The following is a 17,536-nucleotide window of genomic DNA, read 5'->3' on the forward strand; positions in this document are numbered from 1 at the left end:
TCACCAATTTGTCCTGGTCTAGCCACATGGACTCCCAGACCAAGAAATCACACTAATGCCTATACTTCCTCCAGAAGGCTAAGGAAATTTGGCATGTCCCTGATGACTCTTACTAATTTTTACAGATGCACCATACAAAGCATCCTATCTGGATACATCGCTGCTTGGTATGGCAACTGCTATACCCAAGACTGCAAGAAATTGCAGATGGTTGTGAACCATCACACAACCCAGCCTCCCCTCCATTGACTCGTTTACTCTTCCCATTGGCTCAGGAAAGCAGCCAACATAATCAAGGACGCCTCCCATCCTGGTCATTCCCTCTTACCCTCTCCCTTCGGGCAGAAGATACAAAAGCTTGAGCACGTACCACCAGGCTTGAGGACGGCTTCTATCCTGCTGTTATCAGACTCTTGAACAGATCTCTCGTGCTAAAAAAATGAAATCTAGAATTACCTCATGCCCTTGCATTTTTTGTCTACCATCGGGTAGAAGATACAGGAGCCTGAGGGCATGTACCACCAGACTTAAGGACAGCTTCTACCCCACTGTGATAAGACTATTGAACAGTTCCCTTATACAATGAGGTGGACTCTGACCTCACGATCTACCTTGTTGTGACCTTGTACCTCAATGCACTGCACTTTCTCTGTAGCTGTGACACTCTGTACTGTTACTGTTTTTACCTGTACTACATCAATGCACTCTGTACTAACTCAATGTAACCGCACTGTGTAATGAATTGACCTGTATGATTGGTATGCAAGACAAGTTTTTCCACTGTACCTCGGTACAAGTGACAATAATAAACCAATACCAATGTACTTTCTCTGTAAACTCAACTCTATATTTTGCACTTTCTTTTTACAACATTGATGTATCTGGATGGCATGCAAACAAAAGCTTTTCATTGTGTTGTGGTACAGGTGACAATAATATACCCCATAATAGTTAACTTCTGTTATTCATAGCCAGTATTTCATACTCTTAAGAGGTGAATCAGACATTCCATTTCCCAATATTGTTTATTTTAAATGCTCTAAAACTATCTATAAACAAAAGAGACATTAGTACAAACTATTCTGAAAATGAATTAATCTTTTCCAATTTGATCTTTAGAAACATAGAAAAACCTACAATTCAGGCCAAACATGTCCCTACCCTAGAAATTACTAGGCTTACCCATAGCCCTCTATTTTACTCAGCTCCATGTACCTATCCAACTGTCTCTTAAAAGATCCTATTGTATCTGCCTCCACCACCATTGCCGGCAGCCCATTCCACACACCACTCTGAGTTAAAAAAAAAACTTACCCCTGACATCTCTATACCTACTCCCCAGCACGTTAAACCTATGTCCTCTTCTGGCCACCATTTCAGCCCTGGGGAAAAGCCTCTGACTATCCACCTGATCAATGCCTCTCATCATCTTATATACCTCTATCAGGTTCTCCCCCCACCCCCCCCCCCCCCCCCCCCAATCCTCTGTCGCTCCGAGGAGGAAAGGCAGAGTTCCCTCAAGCTGCTTTCATAAGGCATGCTCCGCATTCCAGGCAGCATCCTTGTAAATCTCCTCTGCACCATCTCTATGGCTTCCACATCCTTCCTGTAGTGAGGCGACCAGAACTGAGCACAGTACTCCAAGTGGGGTCTGACCAGGGTCCTATATAGCTGCAACAATATCTCCCGGCTCCTAAGTTCAATTCCACAATTGATGAAGGACAATACACCATATGCCCTCTTAACCACAGAGTCAACCTGTGCAGCCGCTTTGAGCATCCTATGGACTCAGACCCCAAGATCCCTCTGATCCTCCACACTGCCAAGAGTCCTACCATTAAGCCTATATTCTCTCATCATATTTGACCTACCAAAATGAACCACTTCACACTTATTTGGGTTGAACTGCACCTGCCACTTCTCAGTCCAACTTTGCATCCTATCTATGTCCCGCTGTAACCTCTGACAGCCCTCTATACTATCCACAGCACATCCAACCTTTGTGTCATCTGCAAACTTACTAACCCATCCCTCCACTTCCTCAGCCAGGTCGTTTATAAAAATCACAGAGTAAAGGTCCCAGAACAGATCTCTGAGGTACACCGCTGGTCACTGACCTCCATGCAGAATATAACCCTTCAACAACCACTCTTTGCCTTCTGTGAGCCAGCCAGTTCTGGATCCACATTGCAATGTCCCCTTGGATCCCATGCCTCCTCACTTTCTCAATAAGCCTTGCATGGGGTACCTTATCAAATGCCTTGCTGAAATCCATATGCACTACATCTACTGCTCTCCCTTCATTGATGTTTAGTCACATCGTCAAAAAAACTCATTCAGGCTCGTAAGACAGGACCTGCCCTTGACAAAGCCATGTTGACTGTTCCTAATCATTATTATACCTCTCCAAATGTTCATAAATCCTGCCTCTCAGGATCTTCTCCATCAGCTTACCAACCACTGAGGTAAGACTCACTGGTCTATAATTTCTTGGGCTATCTCTACTCCCTTTCTTGAATAAGGGAACAACATGCGCAACCCTCCAATCTTCTGGAACCTCCCGTCTCCATCGATGATGCAAAGATCATCGTCAGAGGCTCCGCAATCTCTTCCCTTGCCTCCCACGGCAGCCTGGGGTATATCCCATCCGGTCCCGGCGACTTATCCAACTTGATGCTTTCTAAAAGTTCCAGCATCCTAATATCTACATACTCAAGCTTTTCAGCCTGCTGCAAGTCCACACCACAGTCCCCCAGATCTTTTTCCATAGTGAATACTGATGTAAAGTATTCATTAAATACCTCCGCTGTTTCTTCCGGGTCCATACACACTTTCCCACTGCTGCACTTGATAGGCCCTATTCTTTCGCATCTTATCCTCTTGCTCTTCATATATAGAATGTCTTGGGGTTTTCCTTAATCCTGCCCACCAAGGCCTTCTCATGTCCCCTCCTGGCTCTCCTAATTTCCTTCGTAAGCTTCCTGTTAGCCTTATACTTCCAGATCTCTAACATTACCTAGTATTACCTTTGTTCTTGGGCTGCATTATTAAAAAAGATTTTTTGGTTTTCCAGCTGTCTGGGCATTTTATTGCCATTGTTTTTGTTAAATGCTGGTCTACAAAAAATGAGTATTGATGGAAATGTGTCTATAATTGTTAGAAATTTGTTTGCCAGTGGAGTATGTTAGACTCATTGGTACTTTGTATTTTGCCACCTCAAAGCAGAATGGTTATTTGTAAATAGATACTACTTGATGGTTAATTAAACATTGGAAACTGTAGGGGTATGAGAATTATTGTTTTACTTAAACTATAAACAATATTCTAGGTGATGCAAAGATGGTATCACTAAATCAACACAATATAATCAGCAGCTAATGAATAGTGTACTTTGAGGCTAGTAAGAAAGCAGGACTAAGTATTTGAAAAGCTTTTGCATTTTCTCTAGGTGTTAAAGGAGCTTTTATGGGAAACAGTAGTTATCTATCAGCATCTTATTGCATGCGGACTATGCTGATTTGAAGCAACAAGAACTTTGATTACATGATAATTGTTTAGTATTTTCAACTTGCTTGTGCAGACATGCATATGAATGAAAAGCATGCCATCTGCCAATGAGCTAGCATGCACTTTTAAGAGGTTATTTCCATTCAGAATGGTTCAATTGTGGGTTAATTTCTGAGCTAAGTATATGTTTGGTAAAATTTACCTGATAATATCAGCATTGGGAAAGAATCTGTTATCTGGATTCTGCTGGAATGTAGTGCAAGCATAAACGTGCTTGTAAAATTTGTGGTGCCTTAAAAAGTAGTAATATACCAAAGTGTTGCAGCACTTGTGTTTTGTGACCATTGCATTCCTGTGAAAGTATTTGCCTAGAAGGCAGTATTATGTGATATAGTCAGCCACACAGAGAATGGAAGTAAACAGATTTTTGTCAAGGTGACTTGACTATGCACAGGACATGGCAACCCTAAATTCCTTTTAACCAAGCACAAGTGGATTATTTGATGTCGCATTTATTTTTTTTGCCATCTGTTGAAGGTCCTGAAGTGGTTTGAAATGAGTGAGTCTGTGAATTGTTCAAACATAAGCCACTGGCATATTTCTTTCAAGAAATGTATGTTTTCCCTTTTTTAAAAAAGATCTTTTTCCTGTTATTTCAGCAAATAAAATTAGATTGTAGTAACAATTCCCAAGCCTTGTAAGGATAATGACATTAAAGGGAGTAGAGTTTTAGTTCTGGAATTTGAGCTTTACGTATGCAACAATTGAATAAAGAAATGCTTCGGTAATTTGCCATGTTGCTTCCATTCACCAGCTGTAACCTGTGGCTTTCGACAATCTAATTCCATACAGTACACAGTTGAGTGTTTTAATTTTGGTAAATATTTTGAATTGCAAGCAATGGAATGTTATAAGTTGTGTGACAATACTTTGAATCTTTTGTAAATTAATGTTTTCACTGCTGCACTGAGCTGATTTTTCATTCCTGGTTACAGATTTCATTGAAAATGTACATGCCTCTTCAAAAATCAGGAGAGAATTGAAAACCTCTGAAGCTAACAAGATCAATGACTACAGGCCACACGTAAACAACATTACAGTGTCCAAAAAAAGAAACTGGCTGCAGCAAAGCACTCTGAACCCTTATTTGAATGAAGAAGCCAATGCCCCTGTATCATCAGAGCTAACAAACCATGTGACTGGTCCAAGCCCCTTGCAAGAAAGCAGACAACAGCCTGCAATTTTACCTCAAGAGTCTGCCCAACAAAATAACCGCAGAATTGCTACAAAGATTACTTTGGATCATAGTGAAGAAAATGATGCAGATGATGAGGGGGAGATATGGTATAATCCCATCCCGGAAGATGAAGAAGTTGATATACCACAAATACAGTCCCTTCCTGGCAGTTGTCTGGCTGAAATTTCAGACGGTATGCAGATGAAATCGCCCTCATTGCCTGTTGGTGATTTGGTTAAAGGACAAGTAATCTTGGGAATCTCTGCAAATTGCTCTGAAAACATGAGGGAAATCCAGATAACTCCAGCGATTGATGTGAATCGGGCAAATTTTGTGAATTCTACAAGTTCCACAGAATGTGTGCAGCTGCAGAGGCAGATGTGTGTGTGCAGATCTTGCAGTGGGACAAATATGGAGGAGAGCTGTGTACACAAACCTTCAACTTCAAGTAAGCCATTTATGTAGCATATTGGGGCACCTTGGTCCATAAAATATTAAAGTTTGGTGTTAAAGAAGTAAGTGGAATTTAAAAAATAAATATGTCACTTGCCCAGTCCCCTTGGAATTGTCTGGTGGTATTGTACAGCCCTGTTGTCATGGACCAAAAGCAGGCCCTTCTGGTCCATGCCAACTGTGATGTTTATCCACTTTGCCTGCGATAGTGTCTTGCTATTTTTCCTTGTGAAGTAACTCAAAATGCATTTTAAATGTTGTAGTTATATCCAGCTCTAGCAGCTCATTCGAGATAACCAATACTTGCTCCTTAGATCTCCTTTAAGTTTCTCTCCTCTCACCTTAAATCTGAGGCTTCTAGTTCTAGGCTCCCCTTCACTGGGGGGAGGGAAAGACTCTGACTCTCTATCCTGTCGATGTCCCTCATTTTTATAAACCTCTGTTTACCTTTCAGCCTTCTTGTAACTATATGCCATTGCAGGCAACATCCTAGTGAATCTCTTCTGCACTTTCTATTGTTAGCATGTTATTCCTGTAGTGTGGCGATCAGGACTGTACACAATACTCCACATGTAGTCTAACCAATGGTTTGTACAACAGCAACATTCCAACTCTTGTGTTCAATACATCAGCTTGTGAAGGCAGGCACATCAAATGCTGAACCACCCATGTCACCATTTTCAGTGATACATGGACTTGCATCCCAAGGTACATCAGTGCTCCTAAGGTCCTTATTTACTCCAAATACTCTAACTTGATAGAGGTGTACAAGACGATAAGAGGCATAGATCAAGTGGACAGTCAGAGACTTTCTCCCAGGGTGAAAATGGCTAACATGAAGAGGCATAATTTTAAAGTGATCGGAGGAAGGTATAAGGGGGATGTCAGAGGAAAGTTCTTTTTACACGGTAGTGGATGTGTGGAATGCACTGCTGGCAGAGGTTGTGGGAGCAGATACATTAGGGACATTTAAGATAGACCTCCATTTTTCTGTCATTCATGTGGCTATGTGGGAGGGAAGGGTTAGATAGATATTAGAGCAGGATAAGATGTTGGCACAACATTGTGGGCCGAAGGACCTGTAATGTGCTGCAAATGTTTTATGTTCTAAATGCCCTACCAGAACTTCCCAAAGTGCATTACCTCTCACTTCTAAATTCCATCTGCCACTGCTCAGCCCAACTTTCCACTGATCTATGCTCCACTTTATCCTTGGACAACCTTTTATTAACAACTGCTCCAATTCTTCTGTTGCCTTCTAAGGATATCCTCATTGGGGTTAAATTTGCTGTAACATCAGTAGTTTAAGTTTCTCCATTGACATTTTAATAAAACAAATTGGAGATTTTAGCTTTCACCATAAGTAGGTTTAAGCCCATATTTATTACCTCCTTTGAATTTGGGATTAAGGGTTGCCGTTATAAAGAAAATGACTGACTTAATCTTGAAATTATATTGTTTTTGGGTGTTGTGTGGCAAATCTGGCAGCTAATTTGCATCAGGTAAACAATCTGATCGGCTTTAGAGATTGGTTTAAGGGATACATATTGGCAATGACACCAGCATCTGCAGAATCTCTTGTCTCAGAAATTACTTCCTTACTCATTGAAATAATATTCTTTACATTGATCTTGAGTAAGCAGACATCATGGTTTAACGTCTTTATTAAAAGATGTGTTGGGTATTGCAGCACCACTTGGGATCTGCATTGCACATCCCTCATCTTGATGTGAAGTTGCTGTCCACTAAGCCTAGGCTGATGCCTTTTTTAATGGCTCCCTTTTGAAGTGCTTATAATTTTGGTTCTTCAATTTCATTGTCTACAAACCTTTTCATTTTCAAGTCCAGTCTACTTGGTATTTGGGGAATAGAATGACTGAGAATTATTATATAATTGCATTATCTTGTTATTGGTGGGAATTGATGGGGATCTGTGTATTTGCTGCAGTGGAGAATTTGGCCATAACTATTTAAATTAAGAACATGAGCATACAACAATTTTAAAAGGATTCTTTTGAAACATTTTTGGCTCTGATTTAGACTACTTTTGAAGTATTTAATGCATTCCATTGTCTTGGAGATATGCAGTGCAGATTTACCAGGATAACAGTGGGGCAAAATGTTTGAGGATGGGTAACATAGACTTCCAATCTTCCATGACGAATACATGCTAGTTTGTGACCAGTGCTGTACTGCAGGGGTTGATGCTGGGGTCATTGTTTGTGATGTGTATTAACAACTTGAATGTGAATGTTGAAGTATGATTAGTAAGTTTACGGTTGACACCAAAGTTGGTCACGTTGTAGAAACATGAAAGATTGTCTTAGGCTACAGCAGGATATAGATCAGATGGAAAATTGGGTGGGATGTTGGCAGGTGAACAAGTGAGGTGATGCAAATTTGGGAAGTCCAATAGTGGTAGGACATGTAGAGTAACTGGTAGGATGCCAAGGAATGTTGATGAAGGGAGGAATCTTGAGGTTCAAGTCCACACTTCTCTGAAAGTGGCAACTTGGGTAGATAAGGTGGTTAAGAAGACATGGCGTGATTGTCTTTGTGGTTTCGGGCATAGAATATAAAAGTTTGGATGTCATGTTGCAACTTTACAAAACACTGGTTAGGTCACGTTTGGAATATTGTGTGCAGTTCTGATCACCACACCATAAGGAAGTGATAGCACAGGAGATTCACCAGGATGTTGCCTGGATTGGAGGACTTTAGTAATGGGTGAGTGTGGATAAGCTGGGCTTGTTTTCCCTGGGGCGAAGGAGGCTGAGGGATGACCTGATAATTGTATAAAATTATAAGCAGCATAGATGTAGTTGATAGAATCCTTTTCCCATGGTAGGGGTATTTTTTTAAAAAAACAAGGCACAGACTTAAGGTGAGAGGAAGGAGTTTTAAAATGAATTTGTGTGTTTTTTTTGTGTGGTTGATGTCTGGAATTTGCTAGACATGATGGTGGGATTGAATACAGTCACTGTATTTAAGAAACATTTAGACAGGCACTTGAATAGGCAAGACATAGAATATGGACCTAATGCGGGTAAATGGATTAGTGTAGTTGGGCAAAAACATTGGCATGGACTTGATGGCCTGTTTCACTTCTGTACCTCTTTACAACTCTGCCTCTCGCTGACTCTAATGTTGAGGGAATGAGCTACTTTGGATTAAGTATTGTGCAATTAGTTAATCTGGCAGTTGAGAGGTCCTTGAGGAAACTGATCATAATGAAATTCGTGTGAAGATTGAATAGAGCAGCTAGATTGGCATGAGATTTGTGATAACTAATTTGGGGAAACAGTATGACAGTAAATGAGCAATGGTTAACTTTTAGAGAATTAATAGTTGTCTCTTAAGGCACTAACACAACAGAAAAAGTGATCTAGCAGTAGCTATTAAGAGAAGTTGAAGATAATAGCTGTAAGCCTTTGATATAATGTTGCCAAAAAAAAGTTAGACTGAGGATTGGGAGGGAAACAAAATATAACTTAGCAAGGAGGGCCAAGGTGTTGAAAGGAGAAGTAACGGCAGAGAAATTTAAGTTGCCTATTCTCACAGAAGAGACTATCTTTTGGTAATACTGAAGGACTACAGGTCTGATGGGCATGATGAGTTTAACAGTTTCGGCAGAATTAATAGAACTAAAGATGAATAATCTGCAGGACTCAATGATCATCCTAGGTGTTTGAAGGCGCCAATGGAAATAGTGGATGCACTGATCAGTTGTGATCTTAATAACAGAGCATCCATAAGGGACTGAATAGCCTACTCCCATTTGTGTTCTGTAAATTGTGTTTTGAAAATTGAATTGTATGCACCCACATTTATATTTTCAAACCTTTTTAAGTTTACACTTTGGAGATTGATTTGTGACTTCCAACTTTTTCCCCCTCTTCTCTGCCCCCTCATCTCCTACCAAGCAGCCCCTCTCTCCTTGCAGTCTTTGTATTTTGGACCATGAGGGAATATTTTTTGAATTTTTGACCTTGCTGCAGTTCACATGGACTGAAACTGTAATGCTATCAAAAACATGTAAATATTCGTAGGTTTCAAATTTGAGCAAATTATTTGAGCCTAATTTATGTAGGAGAAAGATTCTTAGTAATAGATTAAGAGCAATCTGTTCAGTGGTCTTTAAATGGCACATCTGTTTTCAGAAATGCCAAAATGTTTGAGCTTTCTGAATCAGGTATTTCTTGGATTAATTTCACTTCGGAGAAGTCTTTACCAATTCTATGAAAACTATTTGCAGCAGTTCACAACAAACTTGAGCATGAGCTCCATTCTGTAGAGGTATAGAATGTTCATGTACTTCAAACTGGCTGCAGTTTTGAAATATTAGCACACTCTATAGTTTATTTATTATTTGAGTATATTGCAGTCGCATGTAAACTCTTCAGTACAAAATGCTAAATTCCTTGTCTGCTGTCGTTGGTTAGATTTAACGTGACAAATGAACTCATGTGTTTGCTGGACAACATGCATTGAAATCAGATATATCTCCTTAAAGTTGAAGCAAAACAGTCATGCTGAGAACTTGACTATCATATGGAAATGATTTTCAGCAGCAGTCAAACAGGAAACTAGGCATTTTTTAAATTCCATCTGACCTCCCCTCTTGAAACTGGGAATGTAAAATACTAGCCATTTGGGAGATTGAGGCTTTTAATCTCTATGCTGGAAAGGGGCACTGATCACTTTGCATACACTCCAGTGGGCATTGCAGTATAGTGAGCCTGAAACTCTAATTGTGGAATCGGATAATGACTGACCTGTTGATCTGCCCTAAATCCTGATTGAATTATCTCTTGCTGTTCACCATGGTGAAGGTAATTTGAGTCTGCAAACTAAATACCATATCCATATAAACGTGGGGAAATGTTCGCGGGGTGGGAAAATGGTGAAGATTTTTTTCTAAAGGTAATTTTCTGTTAAGTGGCTCTCAAATTATCAATGCAGTTATTTATCTAAGCATTTTTGTACAACTGTTACCATATGAATTTGAATATTTCATCCTTTGGCCTTGAAACTCTGCCTACCACAATTTCAAAACACAGCTGGCTTATTTTCTGAAATGTGCCAGTAATAAATATGTTACTAATAAAGGCTCCCTATGTTGCTAGCAGCTGATACTTGGCACAGGACAATTCCTAACAACTTCTTTGACTAATTTAATCTTTCAATGCATATGGGGAGTTCTTGTCCTGCATTAACTACTAGCCAAGACCTAATTAGAAAATTACTCTGAAATAATTCTACAATCTGTTTGCCGGCAGTATACTTTTTTTAATCTGCTTGAATGAAACTTGAGCTCTGTGGGTTTGTGGAGAATAGTTTGTGCTTTCATACATCCCCTGAACACCTCTCGGCAGTTGTATTTTAAGCCTAGTGTAGATGCTGCCTCATAACTTACTTGTGTCAAGATGGTTGAAGGAATTTGGCTGGGCACACTTCGTGGATCTTGGGTTTGACATTTCATTAGAATTCCTTTCAGTATGATAATGCACATGGGGTCTGATTGGAACATGGTTCTAAATTGGGAACTTTCAGAGCAACAATGTAGTGCAGCTCCTCATGGTGCTGACTGACTGCTTTAAACCTTGCATGTTTACTACTTGTAAAGTGGAAATTGCTAGAATTTCCACCAATATCATCTTTTGGTCTGTGGCAACAGTCTGAAGAACAAGTGAGAAAAGGATTCCTGTGTTGTTGTTTTTGGTGCTCCCTGTCTACCATTAGAACACCACTTTCCTGAGCATACTCAAGTGATGTTCTTAATTGGTGTCTTGAGGATTTGTGGAGAAACTATATTGAGGAAGGATCCATTTGCACAGGATGTGCATTGGCTATGTGAGTGGGCAAAACATTAGACCTGAAATGTTAACTCGTCCTCCATAGTTGCTGCCTGATCTGTTGAGTATATCCAACATCTTGTTCAGATTTTCTGCACCTGTTTTTTCACCTTGAGACCATTTTTAGGCCTTTTAGAAGAAAAGATGATCTTTGAGGCAGTGTAGTGAAGGTTCACCAGGTTAATTCCTAGAATGGAGGAGTTGTCTTGAGCAAAATGAGCTTTAGTCTATAGAGTTGGGATCAATGAGAGGGGAGCTTATTGAGGTGCACAGGTTTTGAGGAGGCTTGACAGCAGATGTTGTAGAGGCATTTCTGCTTGACTAAGTCTAGAACTCGGGGCGGGGGCATTGTATCAAAGATCCACTGTTTAAGTTTGAGATGAGGGTGAATTTTGTCTGTGGTGATTTTTTTTTTGAATGCTCTATCTAGTGACCTGCGAATGGTCACGGTTTATTTAAGGATGAGACATTTTTAGGCTGGAAGAAAATCAAGACTTGTGATCAGTCAGACAAGTAGAATTGAGGCCAAGAGTATAGTTAGCCATGATTTTATTAAATATTGGAGCAAGCTAGATGCACGTGGTTCTCTCTGCCTTCTTGAGGTGAATTATAAATTCAACAGAATGGATAGAACTTTCCTGATTCTCTCACTAGATCTGAGAATCCTTTCATCTCTTCCAGCATTAATTTATTGTGACTGAGCAGTGAATAATAGTTTGCGACCAGTACTTTTTCGAAATTATGGATTGGTTTGTCAGAGGACACAATTTGTCGATTAATACTGTCCACTTGTCTGAATATTGCATCCCTAGCAGAATGAATAAACATGAAGGATTCCTGCTATTAACTCATTGGTTCTTCTATTTCCAAAGTAATATCAAAGCTTTTAAATGTTTTCGTTGATCATTGGTAACTTATTTCGATGTAAATTGATAGTACAGAAATGTAGAATTGGTTAATTTGGACTTTGTGGATCTTTCAAAACTCATTTGGTAAATTGGTTTATTATTGTCACATGTACTGATGCACAGTAAGAAACTATTTTGCATCCCATCATACAGATCATTTCATTACTTCAGAACATTGAGATAGTACAAGGTAAAACAATAACAGAATGCAGAATAAAGTGTTACAGTTACAGAGTGCAGTACAGGCAGACCATAACATACAAGGCCTTAAGGTAGATTGAGGCCAAATGTCCATTTTATCATACTAGGGGACCATTCAAAAGTGTTAACAGTGGGATAGAAGCTGTCCTTGAGTCTGGTGGTATATGCTTTCAGGCTTTTGTATCTTCTGCCTGATGGGAGGGGAAGAAGAATGTATGGGGTGGGAGGGACCTTTGATTAGGTTGGCTGCTCTACAGAGGCAGCAGACTGTGGGCAGAATCCATGGAGGGGAGGCTGGTTTCTGTGATGTGCTGAGCTGTGTCCGCAAGTCTCTGCAGTTTATTGCGGTTCTGAACAGAGCATTTGCAGTACCAAGCCATGATGCATCTGGATTCTCCTTAATTCTACTTGCCAAAGTCATTTCATGGCCCCTTTTTAGCCCTCGTAATTCCTTATTTAAGTGCTTTCCCACATTTATATTTCTCAAGGGTCTTGTTGAATTTCAGCTTCCTAAACCTTGCATGTTATTCCTTTTACTTTTTGACTAAACTTGCGATATCTTTTGACCAAGGTTCTCAAACTTTGTCATCCATTTATCTTTGCAGGAACATGCTGAACTGTAACCGACTGGCCTTTGAAAGACTGTCAAATGTCAGATATGGATTTGCCTCTAAACAGTTGCTCCCAATCTACTTTTGCCAATTCCCACAGAATACTGTTGTAATTAGCCTTGTGTAATTGCACTGTACTGCTGCTGCAAAACAAATTTCACATAATCTGTGATAATAAATCTGATTTTTGATTTTCCCCAGTTTAGCACTTCAAGACGAGTCTTATCCATAACTATCTTAAAATATAGAATTATGATCACTGTTCCCAAAATGCTTTCCCACTGAGACTTGGGTTAAATTAGATTTAAAATCAGATTAAAAGTGAAATAGCGAGGGAAAAGGGCATGAACAGCAAATGTTTTTTTTAAGTAGTGCAGTACCAGTTGTAGAGTTTGATAGCATAACTTTGCAAATTGTCCTTATCCTCATTCTTTCAAATGTGACAATAGTATTTAAGCTAAAGTATGAAATTACAATTATATTGATGCATTTCGGTAAGAACCCTTTTGGAATTGATTTTAGAGTTAGTGTTGTGATTTGGGGTAACCTGTTAAAGGCCACAATTTCTGCAATTTACATAATCTTCATTTAAATCCTTGTGCAATGCAATTGTTTTTCAAAGTAAATATTCATTTTGTGTATTCCATTCAAGATGCTTTTTGTGTGTACAATTTAAAAATCCTTTTTCAACAGATTTCATGACATATACAATTAGTTCATTTTGCATTACTTAATCTTTGGAAGATTACCAAATTTTTCCTAATTCAGAGATGCATGTCTGCAAATTTTTCTGCAGCCTCCCCACTTAAAAAAAACTTTCAAATCCTCTGATTTTACGATAATACCCTGGGGACATGCTTTTGATGGCTTTGAAATTAAGTTTCTCCGTCGTGGTTGTGATTTATAAAAAAATTAGTATTTGGTTGCTAGAATTGATGGACATCCTGGCTCCATATGTGAGAGGCTGGATGGGATTGATATGGTTTGGCTTTTGCAGAGTAGTGTGTTTTGGCAATCTTCCAGAACAGATGAAGTGTTGCAAATGCTTGACTGATTGTGGGTCCATTTGAAGATCTGAACTATAATCTGTCCCTGATTATTTTTTTATATATGTTATTTTGGTTCCTGTGGAAATAACTAATTGGCAGAGAACTTGGATCACCTGGCAGGTATAGACGGCACTTGTACAAAATTGCAGAAATTGTTGGTGTCCAATGAGATTTGGAGGGAGAGTGATGCAAAAAGGTGGGGGGGGGGAGGGGTGGGGTTAGTTGGTTTTTGGTCTTAATGATCTGTGCCATGAGCCACTGGCTTGTCTTGGAGCTTGCTTTGAGGATGGAGGAGTTGCACATTTTCAGATCTCTAGAACATATTTATTGAATCTGTTCATCAGATTGGGATGTCTTAAAGTGTAACATTTTGAGGAATCCATGTTGTTGTTTGAAAATGTTGCAGACCTGAATGCTATCAAAACTGAGTCCACTGAGTCATTGTGGGTAGAAATCAAACAGAAAGGGAGTGATCACTCTATTGGGTGTATTCTACAGACCCCCCCCCCCCCCCCCAATAGCAGCACAGATGCTGAGGAGCAGATCAGGAGGCAGATTTTGGAGAGGTGCAAAAATAATAGGGTTCTTATGGGTGATTTCAACTTCCCAAATATTGATTGGCACCTCCTTAGTGTAAAGGGAATAGATGGGACGGAGTTTGTTTGGTGATAACGGGAAGGATTCCTGACACAGTATGTGGACAGGCCAACTAGAGGAGAGGCCATATTGGACCTAGTACCAGGCAATGAGCCTGATCAGGTTTCAGATCACTTGGTGGGAGAGCATTTTAGAGATAGTGACCATAACTCCTTGACCTTTACCATAGCCTTGGAGAGAGATAGGAGCAGACGATATGGGAAAGTATTTAACTGGGAGAGGGGGAATTATGATGCTATTAGGCAAGAATTTGGGAGCATAAATTGGGAACAGATGTTCTTGGGGAAGTGCACAGTGGAAATGTGGATGTTGTTTAAGGAATACTCGCATGGGGCTCTGGATAAGTTTGTCCCATTGAGGCAGGGTAAGGATGGTAGAGTGAAGGAACCATGGTTGACATGAGATGTAGAATATCTTGTGAAGAGGAAGAAAGAAGCTTACCTGAGGTTTAGAAAACATGGATCAAACAGGGCTCTGGAGAGTTACAAGGTAGCCAGGAGGGAGCTTAAGAATGGACTTGGGAGAGCTAGAAGGGGGCATAAGAAGTCCTTGGCGAGTAGGATCAAGGAAAACCCCAAGGCCTTCTAAATGTACGTGAAGAATAAGAGGATGACTAGAGTGAGGGTAGGACCAATCAGGGATAAAAGAGAAAATGTGCCTGGAGTCAAAGAGGTAGGGGAGATCCTTAATGAATACTTTGCTTTGGTATTTACCAGAGAGAAAGAGAGAGAGACCTTGATGTTTGTGAGGATGGCATATGACAGACTGATATGCTAGGGCATGTCAATGCGAGGAAAGAGGGTGTACTGGAACTATTGAAAGACATTAGGATAGATAAGTCACCAGGGCCGGATGGGATATATCCAAGGTTATTATGGGAAGCTAGGGAAGAGATTGCCGCACCTTTGGCAATGATCTTTGCATCCTCACTGGCCACAGGAGTAGTGCTGGATGATTGGAGGGTGGTAAATGTTGTTCCTTTGTTTAAGAAAGGAAGTAGGGATAACCCTGGGAATTAAAGACCAGTGAGTCTTACTTCAATGGTGGGCAAATTACTGGAGAAGATTCTTAGAGACAGGATTTATGGGCATTTAGAGAAGCCTAGGCTGATTAGAGACAGTCAGCATGGCTTTGTGAGGGGCAGGTCGTGCCTCCTGAGCCTGATTGAATTCTTTGAGGATATAAAGCATATTGATGAAGGTAGAGCAGTGGATGTGGTGTACATGGATTTTAGAAAGGTGTTTGATAAGGTTCCTCGTGGAAGGCTCATTCAGAAAGTCAGGAGGCATGGGATCCAGGGAAACTTGGCTGTGTGGATTCAGAATTGGCTCGCTCATAGAAGACAGAGGGTGGTTGTAGATGGAGCATATTCTGCCTGGAGGTCGGTGACCAGTGGTGTTCCGCAGGGATCTGTTCTGGGACCCCTGTTCTTTGTGATTTTTATAAATGACTTAGATGGGGATATGGAAGGGTGGGTTAGTAAGTTTGCTGATGATACAAAGGTTGGTGGTGTTGTGGATAGTGTAGAAGGTTGTTGTAAATTACAACAGGATATTGATAGAATGCAGAGCTGGGCTGAGAAGTGGCAGATGGAGTTCAACCTGGATAATTGTGAAGTGATACACTTCGGGAGATCGAATTTGAAGGCAGAATACAAGGTTAATAGCAGGACTTAGCAGTGTGGAGGAACAGAGGGATCTTGGGGCCCATGTCCATAGACCCCTCAAGGTGGCGACGCAGGTCGATAGGGTTGTTAAGAAGGTGTATGGAGTGTTGGCCTTCATTAGTTGGGATATTAGTTCAAGAGCCGTGAGGTGATGTTGCAGCTCTATAGAACTCTGGTCAGACCACACTTGGAGTATTGTGTTCAGTTCTGGTCGCCTCATTATAGGAAGGATGTGGAAGCTTTAGAGAGGGTGCAGAGGAGATTTACTAGGATGTTGTCTGGATTGGAGAGGATGTCTTGAAGATAGGTTGAGAGAGCTAGGGTTTTTCTCTTTGGAGAGAAGGAGGATGAGAGGTGACTTGATAGAGGTGTACAAGATGATAAGAGGCGTAGATCGAGTGGTCAGTTAAGAGACTTTTTCCCAGGGTGGAAATGGATGGCTAACACGAGGGGACATAATTTTAAGGTGATTGGAGGAAGGTATAAGGGCGATGTCAGGGGTAAGTTTTTATTTACACAGTGGTGGGTATGTGGAATGCACTGCTGGCAGAGGTTGAGGGGGCAGATACATTAGGGACATTTAAGAGACTCTTAGATACATAAATGATAGAGAAATGGGCTATGTGGGAGGGAAGGGTTAGATAGATCTTAGAGCAGGATAAAATGTCGGTACAACATTGTGGGCCGAAGGGCCTGTACTGTGCTGTAGTGTTCTATAAAACAGATTCTGATCTCTTCAGCTATTTCAGGCATTCTGCTCTTTGTACTGCAGTGTCTGTAACAAATCAGTAATGAAGCAGGCTTATCAAAGCTCAAAGTAAAATGCTACAGATGCTGGAAATCTAAGTAAAACTTCTGGAAATACCCATTATTGCTCTGTAACTCTGCACAGTTGCTGCCTATCCTGAGTATTTTAACAATATTTCTAACTTTTACAGTACTCCTTGGCTCTGTATGTGAATGAAACACTTTGTGATAAGGAGTGTATTGCCTTAGTCGAGATAATTGGCAGATCACATCATCCAGTATTTGCACATCAAGTTTGCTAAAAGAAATGATGGCATGAAATGGAAGTGCCAGGAAGGAATCAACTGAAGAGTAGGTTCCGAACCTGTTTGTTTAGGAACCAGTGTAATTGTATTTCTGAATATGTGAACATGGGAGGAACTTTCTTTTAATTTGCTTTTTTTTAAACAGTGTGGCCATCACAGCAAGGTCAGCATTCATCGCCCATCCCTAACTGTCCTGAATGAAGTGGCTTGCTGGTCTCTACCAGTAGATATTTTAAGATTCCATTACATTCCTATAGGTCTGGACAGACTTGGGCAAGAAGAGTAGATTTTCTCCCCTGAGGATATTGGTGAACCTGATGTTCTTTTAGAACAATCCAGT

General features: G+C 40.4%; 1 protein-coding gene across 4 annotated transcripts in view; it reads left to right on the plus strand.

Moving 5' to 3' along the window:
* Window positions 1-17,536, plus strand: part of syde2 (synapse defective 1, Rho GTPase, homolog 2 (C. elegans)) — a 100,130-nt gene that overhangs the window by 9,892 nt on the left and 72,702 nt on the right. For all 4 annotated transcript variants that reach the window (XM_052013090.1, XM_052013088.1, XM_052013089.1 and 1 more), the window contains one exon: window positions 4,503-5,192. In XM_052013090.1, the coding sequence (XP_051869050.1) occupies window positions 4,503-5,192 (690 nt within the window). The remainder of the gene's footprint in view (window positions 1-4,502; window positions 5,193-17,536) is intronic.

The sequence above is a fragment of the Pristis pectinata genome, chromosome 3, assembly GCF_009764475.1.
Source record: "Pristis pectinata isolate sPriPec2 chromosome 3, sPriPec2.1.pri, whole genome shotgun sequence".
Lineage (NCBI taxonomy): Eukaryota > Metazoa > Chordata > Chondrichthyes > Rhinopristiformes > Pristidae > Pristis > Pristis pectinata.